Source organism: Colobus angolensis, unplaced genomic scaffold (genome assembly GCF_000951035.1).
Source record: "Colobus angolensis palliatus isolate OR3802 unplaced genomic scaffold, Cang.pa_1.0 Scaffold92, whole genome shotgun sequence".
NCBI classification, from domain to species: Eukaryota; Metazoa; Chordata; class Mammalia; order Primates; family Cercopithecidae; genus Colobus; species Colobus angolensis.
Genome location: NW_012123154.1, coordinates 1832758 through 1841859, shown reverse-complemented (window position 1 = coordinate 1841859; position 9102 = coordinate 1832758). Strand labels below are relative to the sequence as shown.

Sequence of the window (9102 nt, the reverse complement as noted above, 5' to 3'; positions counted from 1 at the left end):
GTCAACCCTACTAAATGGTTAGGGATTTTGTCTTGTTCTCTGCTCTGTAACTTTCAAACAGTAGTTTTCAAACCTACCTGAATGTCAACCCTACTTAACGGTTAGAGAGTTTGTTTGTTTTGTTCTCTGCTCTGTCTACAGCACCCAGAACGGTGCCTGGCACATGTTCAACAAATGTGAGTAGATGCTCAACAAATATTTGCTGAATGACATGTGTTCCTCTCTCTACCATTCCCATTGTCACTACCTTCATTTAGATGCTTCTTATTGCTTACCTCCAAGGTGAAAAATAATAAGAATTTATCTTTAAAATAAAAAGCTGCTTGTGTTGCCTTTCTCTGAGGGAGTCACAGTCTAAAGGAGGAAATTTTTTTAAGCCATAAAATTCACATAAATGCAAATGACCAAAGCAGATCTCAAGAAAGAAAGTTTCCAGGAGAAACATAGTTTGCTAAAATGACTGCCATTTTCTTTTTCTCTTTAAAAGTAAATGGCAATAGTGTCATGAAAATATTAGAGGCATTAAAGTCAAATAGCCCTGTCTGCAAATTCTGGCTCTATCACTGATGAACTTGGGCAAGTATTTAACCTCTCTTGGGCTCAGTCTTACCATTTGTAAAAGGTGGTCAATGATATCGGAGTAGATTAAATAATTTGGGTTATCAGTTGATTCTTAACAAATAGACAAGGTACAGAGCAAATGGTAGTTGCCGTCCCTTAAATAATCTGAGATGCATACACATATTTATTCATCTGAAAGATACGTGAACAATAGATTACGAAAAGAATCGTAGTTCTCCAGAGGTAGAAGCGACTGTGAGAATCCTCTTCTGACTCCTCATTCCTCATTGACTTCTGAGTAACTCATAATAGGGGAGCGTTGCCATGATTGACTTCTTTTATGAATGATGTCTCCTCCCAGATCTACGAAATGATGCTGGTGAGACATGGTTACATGATTGTGGGAGACCCCATGGGCGGCAAGACCTCTGCTTATAAAGTGTTGGCTGCAGCTCTCGGCGATTTACACGCAGGTGAAGCTCACATCCCTGGCTTCCAGGGAGGACAGAACTCCTCACTCGGTTGGCTGGCTCCATGGAGATAATGCCAGGCTGCTAGTCTTGTCAGGTCTCGATCGTGACGTCAGAGCTAGAAATAGAACACGGCACACGGATGTCTGCAAGCAGAAAATAAAGGGTGGGGGTGGGGTGCTTCTATAATAACAAGGGATTTCGTGTGCATATCATTAAGGCCTGGAGGAATTTTCTCAAATGCCAAGCCGTGGTTTCCCCGAAGGTCCCCCAGTGAAAGAGAAACTCGTGTCATTGGCCTTAAAATTAGTATCAAAGCAAATCATTGCATGGTTTTGCTTCTTCTATTCTTCTTTTCCTGTTCCCTTCCTTTTAGTTTTTTCCCTCCCTCCCTCCCTTCTTTCCTTCCTTTTAAAGTCAAGGATAGGAGCTCCTACTTTTGAATCAGACTCAGACTTGGGCAAATAACAAAACCTGTCTTATCCTCTGTTTTCCCAGCTATAAAATGGGATTGTTGTGAGAATTAAGTGACAGTATGCAGGTAAATAGCTGAGCACAGTGCATACTCAACAAACGGAAGCTATGTTTATTGCCAGAGAAACAATTGTGGCTTTTGTTTGTGTGAGTGTTTGTTTTATTTTGATTTTATAAAACGCAGATCTGTAGTTTTATAAAAGCATTTCCTTTTTGTGCATTCATTGCTTCAAGTTTTTCATTTGAAATTTTTTTTCTAATAACATTTGATGATTAGGTTTTTGAGGTTATGTTTTGGGGGTTATCCTAGCCTTAATAACTAATTTGGGCATCTCAAATTTAAGTAAAAATTTTAAGACAGAGTACGGAGGCTCACACCTATAATCCCAACACTTTGAGGCGCCGAGGCGGGCGGATCTCTTCAGCTCAGGAGTTTGCAGCTGTAGTGAGCTCTGATTGCGCACTGCACTGCAATTCCAGCCTGGGCGAGTGAGACCCAGTCTCAAATAATAGAATATAATAAAATATAAAATATTTTTAGCGTTTTACTATGCCTTAAGAAACTGAGTGAAGAAAAAGGAGGCTACCACTGTGTTTGCTTCAGGATTCTGCAGAGTAGTTCTTTTTTATTTATTTAATTTTTTTTTAATGTTTTGTAGAGATAGGGCAGTGGTACGGTCCTGGCTCACTGCAAACTCTGCCTCCTGGGCTCAAGTGATCCTCCTATCTCAGGCTCCCAGGTAGCTGGGATCATAGGCCTGTGCCACCATGCCCGCCTAATTTTCGTATTTTTTGTAGAGACGGGGTTTTGCCATGTTGCACAGGCTGGTCTCAAACTCCAGAGCTCAAGCAATCCTCCTGTCTCAGCCTCCCAAAGTGCTGAGATTACAGGCATGAGCCACCACACCTGGCCCAGAAGTGGTTCTTTATTTAGTTCATGGCTCAAGCACTTCAACCTTTCCCTACTTTGAAGGATTCCACGAAAGTGTCATTTTTTGTTTGTTTGTTATTAAATACATATGCTGTGCCATCCATCAGTCTGTACGTTCCAGTTGAGTTTTAATACTCCAGTGGGTATTTCTTGGGAACAAATGACATTTCCTGAGCAGTCAAGAAAGATTTCAGCGCCAAACTAGCCCTTCAGAGACAGAAGAGTAACCATCATTTTTCAGAACCTTTTTACCTGTCAGCTGTTTCCTGGTTCCTTATCTCAAATCAAAGCCAAGGTTCTGATCCATTCTTTTCATTTTTAATTTCTTTCTTCAGCCTGTTTGAGTTTGAAAAGCCAAGGTTCTAAGGGTGGCTGTGAGAGCAGGTACATAGAGGGCTGATAATAGATGTCACTCTCCCTTCCTGCTTGAGTTCTGTGAGGGCAGTTAGATTTCTTTAGTCCTGGATTTTTTTTTTTTTTTTTTTTTTTTTTTTTTTTTTTTTTTGAGACAGAGTCTCACTCTATCGCCCAGGCTGGAGTGCAGTGGCATGGTCTCAGCTCACTGCAACCTCCACCTCCTGCCTCAGCCTCCCGAGTAGCTGGGTTTACAGGCATGCGCCACCACCCCCAGCTAATTTTTGTATTTTTAGTAGAGACAGGGTTTCACCATACTGGCCAGGCTGGTCTCAAACTCCTGGCCTCAAGTTATCCACCTGCCTTGGCCTGCCAAAATGCTGGGATTACAGGTGTGAGCCACTGTGCCCAGCAAGTAGTCCTGGATCTGACTAGCATATTTGCCCTGTTTGAAATGAGGATTGGAAGAAAGTATGGTGAGAAACCAAAGGCTATAATAACCCAATAATGTGACGCGTTACCTATCCAGATGTCCCACTCATTTTTTTTTTTTTTTTTTTTTTTGAGACAGGGCTTCATTCTGTTGCCCAGGCTGAAGTGCAGTGGCACAATCAGAGCTCACTGCAGCCTCCATTTCCCAGGTTCAAGTGATCCTCCCATCTCGGCCTCCCTGAGTGTTGGGATTATGGGTGTGAACTACTACTGCTCCTGGCCCCGGATCCCAATCTCTATAAAAACTAAGCACATGTTTTATAAGAAGGATTTCCCTCATATAGCATATTTATAAAAGTTGATTGGTTGTTGAGATGACATCATCTTTTGTTTAATGTTCTGGTCTCACCGGAGCCTTTATAACTGGTGTTGAACCTTCTTGCCCAGCCAATCAGATGGAGGAGTTTGCTGTGGAGTACAAGATCATCAACCCCAAGGCTATCACGATGGGGCAGCTGTATGGGTGCTTTGACCAAGTGAGCCATGAGTGGACGGATGGTGTCCTTGCCAATGCTTTCCGGGAGCAAGCGTCTTCACTCTCCGATGATCGCAAGTGGATTATCTTTGATGGGCCAGTGGATGCTGTCTGGATTGAAAATATGAACACTGTTCTGGATGACAATAAAAAGGTAAGTATTGAGCCTGATACAACTTTTCCATGAGTGAGACATAAATTTTTATTGAATTAAGCAACTGATCAAAACTATGTAGAGACATACATGTATTGCACTAAGAGTGAATGCCCCACAGGAGAATAATAGTAATGAGTTCATGAATTATGCTCTGTTTGTACTTGTAGTTGGTAAGCTAAACATGTTTAGAGACCATGTTGAATAGTAAGCCTTAGTGCTGACATCGGTTTGGACTCCTAGTTCTGCAACTGAGCTGCGTTTTACTGAGCAAGTCACATAACTTCTCTGAATCTCAGTTTTCTCATTTGTAGAAAGGTAGTAATAAAATGAGGTTGTTGATACTTAAATGAGATTGCACATACATAGTACCTGCGGGATATGTTTTGGTTACCTATTGCTATACAACAAACCACCCTAATACTTAATGGCTTAAAACAACCATTTCTTTTCCTCATGATTTTGTGGGCTGGGAATTTTGAAAGGGCTCAGCTGGCCGGTTGGTCTCTCTTTTGATGTCAGTTCAGGCAGCTCAGGTTAGAAAATCTGCATTCCAGATGGCATCTTCACTCAATGCCTGCTGGCACAATCACATTCGGCCCCTCTTTCTCTCTCTCTTTTTCTTTCTCTCTAAAAATAATACCTCCTCTTTCAGGCCACTTCTCATGGCTTGGGCTTTTCACTTGGTGGTGTCTTGGTAGTGGCACTACTTATGTGGTGGGTGATTTCCAAGAGTCAGGAAGTGGAAGTTTCCAAGATATTAAGGGCTATGTTTGAAACTGATAAGCATCACTTTCTCTGCATTCTGTTGGTCAAGGAAGTCGCAAGTCCTGACCAGGAAGTGGAAAAATAGACTTCACCTCTTGATGGAGGCAGACAAGTCACATTGCAAAACTGCATATGGACTGGGCCCTGTAGGCTCACACCTGTAATCCCAACACTTCGAGAGGCTGAGACAGGAGATTGCTTGAGCCCAGGAGTTCAAGACCAGTATGAGCAACATAGTAAGCCATCTCTACAAAAAAAAATTTTTTTTTAATTAACTGGGCATGGTGGTGAGTTCATGTAGTCCCAGCTACGCAGGAGGCTGAGGTGGGAGGATCACTTGAGTCTGGAAGTCAATGCTACTGTGAGCCTTCATTGTGCCACTGTGCTCTAACCTGAGCAACAGAGAAAGACCCTGTCTCAAAAAAAAAAAAAAAAAAAAGGGAGCATATGGGATGGAATTTGTGTAACTTGCCCATTACAACACAGCTCAATAGTAGAGTTAGGAGTCCAAATGGATGCTCACACCTTTGGGAAATACAGCAATCTTTGGAAAAATACCACCAATCTTTGGAAAAATAAGTAGAGTGGTACCACAATAAATATAGCACCACAGTATGTATGGTGGCTGAAAGAGCTTGGACTCTGGAGCCAGACAGCCTGGGTTCAAATCCTGGCCTTGCCACTTTCCCACTATGTAACCTCAGACAAGCTATTTAGTCTTTTGAGGCCCCAATTTCATCATCTGTAAAGTAGGGACAATAGTGTCTACCTTATACTGTTAAGAAGATGAGATAAGTTACTATTTATACACCTCTTCTGATAGTGCCTGGCATATAGCAATTGCTATATAACTGTTTAAAATAAAATTTATCATCATTTCAAGGAAGAATTCCTTCACTGGATATACATCATTATCAAATCAAAATATATTTTCTAACTGTGTTTAAATGTCACAAGACTAAGAGTGAGTCATGTTCAACAATGAAAGGGCTAATTATCCAAATTATACACATCCACTAATTATAGCATGTGCATAATTTTGATTATATAACATTCAAAAATGGAAATGTTTTATTACATGATATGGACTATATTATATAAACTAATTGTACAGATGTATCGGTTGGTCTTGAGATTAGAAGTATCAAGACCGTCACAATCAGTAAATTTCCTAATGGTTTTCCTCTGCTCTGGGTGTAAATGAAACTACAGTCACAGATGTGGGTCTGTTTTCGTTTTCTTGATATTCAGAGATGACGTGGTTGGTGGTGTCAGCCTTATAACAGCTGTGATCTTCCTGGGGATGCAGGCAGTGATCTGTTTCAAGCTGTGTTTGATGCAGGCCAAGTAAGGTGCAGGGAAGTTTTTAATCACAAATTAGGATGAGCACAATGAATCAGTGGTATTTCCTCTTCTCCCCTGGGAGAAGAGGGCCTCAGGCCTTTTCTTATAACTTAAACATCTCACTGGAATCCATTTTGGTGAGTGGGAAACAGTGCCATTGACTTAGTATATATTCCAAGGCTTTTCTGTGTAATTGCATTACTTCCTACAGGGTTTTACCTGCTACACACTAGAAATTCTGATGATTTTTCTTTTTCTTTTTTTTTTTTTTTTTGAGACAAAGCCTCCCTCTGTTGTCCAGGATGAAGTGCAGTGGCACGATCTCAGTTCACTGCAACCTCCGCCTCCCTCAATTCTCCTGCCTCTGGAGTAGCTGGGATTACAGATGCGTGCCACCATGTCTGGCTTTTTTTTAATTTTAATTTTTATTTTTTTTTATTTTGAAATGGGGTTTCACCATGTTGGCCAGGCTGGTCTCCAACTCCTGACCTCAAGTGATCTGCCTTCCTCAGCCTCCCAAAGTGCTGTGCTGGGAACACAGGCGTGAGCCACTGTGCCTGGCCTCTTTCATTCTATTCTAAAAAAGATTTATGGGCCAGGCACGGTGGCTTATGCTTGTGATCCTAGCACTTTGGGAGGTGAAAACAGGAGGATTGCTTGACCAGGAGTTTGAGATAAGCTTGGGCAACATAGGGAGATCCTGTCTCTACAAAATATTTTAAAAATATATTATGGTATCACTGATTTAATCTAAAAATGAAAAGCAAAAAATAAAAAACTAGCCACATGTGGAGGTACACACCTATAATCCCAGCTACTCAGGAGGCTGAGGTGGGAGGATCGCTTGAGCCCCGAAGGTCGAGGATGGAGTGACTGTGATTGTGTCATTGTATTTCAGTCTGGGTAACAGAGCGATACCCTGTCTCAAAAACAAATAAAAATTAAAAATAAAAAGGATTTATGGAAAGGCTTTTGCCCCTCCTGCTATGGATTAGTCCATGTGGGTGTTCAAATTAGGGTCTTTTGTGAAAGACTTGAGCAAATAAAAATAGGATGTGGCTGTGCAGTTAAGTTCGATGTTAAAAATTAATAAAGGGACTAGGAAACTTGGTGAGGTCTGATAACTTCTCGATTCTTCATCTGAGATTGCATCTAAGGTCAGTGATTTCCTGGCCTTCCCATTAAAATTGCAGCTCATTCAACCCTGACTGAGGGTTCTCCAACCCTCTCTTCTACTTAATTTTTCTCCAGAGCACTTTTCACCATTTTGAACACTATATTTTGCTTATTGTCTGTCATCTCCCAGAAGAATGTAAACCCAAGAGGATAGGAAATTTTGTCTGGTTTATTTTATGCACCTAGAACAGTGCCTGGGACATAGTAAGTGCTCAAGAAATATTTATGGAATTTATGGAATCAAACCATCTTTGTCTGACTGTAGACCTTTTACTTTCAGATGTGATTTAAGCTCTTCCCTTGTCCATTACCCTCTGCTTTGCACTTTTAGCTGTGTCTCATGAGTGGAGAAATTATCCAGATGAACTCCAAGATGAGCCTGATCTTTGAGCCGGCCGACCTCGAGCAAGCCTCTCCGGCCACTGTGAGCAGGTGAGGCAGCCCTCACTGGCACTCCAGGGGACAGTGTGGCCCCACTCACCCTAAGCAGAAGAGAAAGCTCTCAAATTTCACAAATGTGATGAAGCCCTCACAGATCATCTATGTTATTATTATTTTCCTTTCCATTTTTTATTTTAGGTTCCAGGGAGTATATGCGCAGCTTTGTTACCTGAGTAAATTATATGGCATGGGGGTTTGGGGTACAGATTGTTTTGTCACCCAGTTAATCAGGTAGTTTTTCCATCCTCACCCTCCTCTACCCTCCACCCTCAGGTAGGCTCCCATATCTATCATTCCCTTCTTTTTTTTTTTTTTTTTTTTGAGACAGAGTCTCACTCTGTCACCTAGGCTGGAGTGCAGTGGCGTGATCTCAACTCACTGCAACTTCCGCCTCCCAGGTTCAAGCCATTCTCCTGCCTCAGCCTCCCCAGTAGCTGGGACTACAAGTGCTTGCCACCATGCTCGGCTAATTTCTGTATTATTAGTAGAGACGGGGTTTCACCTTGTTGGCCCGGCTGGTCTCAGACTCCTGATGTCGTGATCTGCCTGCCTCAGCCTCCCAAAGTGCTGGGATTACAGGCGTGAGCCCAGGGATCGTTCCCTTCTTTGTGTCCATGTGTACTCAATGTTTAGCTCCCATTTATAAGTAAGAACATATGGGATTTGGTTTTCTGTTCCTGCGTTAATTTGCTTAGCATTGTGTTATTTCTCATTCATTTAGATTTGTCATAAAATCAGCCCTCAATCCACACTACTGGTGGGAGTCTAAAACCCAGCAAGTACTTTGGAAGCAGTTTGATATTATCTCCTAAAGTTGAATCTCTATATGCCCAAGACTGGCCATTCTCCTAAGTACAGACCCAAGGGAAACTTTTGGCATGTGCAATAGGAGATCTGTACAAAAAATACAGTGGCAGAACTCACAGTAACAAACACTTGGAAACAGCCCAAATGCCTATTAATCAAGTTAACTGGTGGCCAGGTGCGATGACTTATGCTGTAATCCCAGCACTTTGGGAGGCCGAGGCAGGCAGATCACCTGAGGTCAGGAGTTTGAGACCAGCCTGGTCCAACATGGTAAAACCTCATCTCTGCTAAAAAAAAATACAAAAAAATAGCCAGGCGTGGTGGTGGGTGCCTGTAATCCCAGCTACTCAAGAGGCTGAGGCAGGAGAATTGCTTGAAACCAGGAGGCAAAAGTTGCAGTGAGCCAAGATCACGCCACTGCACTCCAGCCTGGCGACAGAACAAGACGACATCTAAAAAACAAACAACAACAACAACAACAACAAGAGTGAATTAATAAAGTATAAGAGTCAGAAATTATAATATGTGTAATAAAGTACTGAAAAGAACTGCACTGACATGCAACTATATAAATAAATCTTAGTAACTCTATTAAGGACAAAATCTTAGCAATATTATATATAATACAGACAATGTAATATAATTATATCTATAA

At 41.7% G+C, this 9102-nt stretch overlaps 1 protein-coding gene across 1 annotated transcript in view; it reads left to right on the top strand.

Annotated features, from left to right (window-relative positions):
- Positions 1 to 9102, top strand: part of DNAH3 (dynein, axonemal, heavy chain 3) — a 235401-nt gene that overhangs the window by 127890 nt on the left and 98409 nt on the right. The window contains 3 exon segments of the mRNA XM_011931963.1: positions 923 to 1034; positions 3670 to 3911; positions 7531 to 7631. Of these exon segments, the coding sequence (XP_011787353.1) occupies positions 923 to 1034; positions 3670 to 3911; positions 7531 to 7631 (455 nt within the window).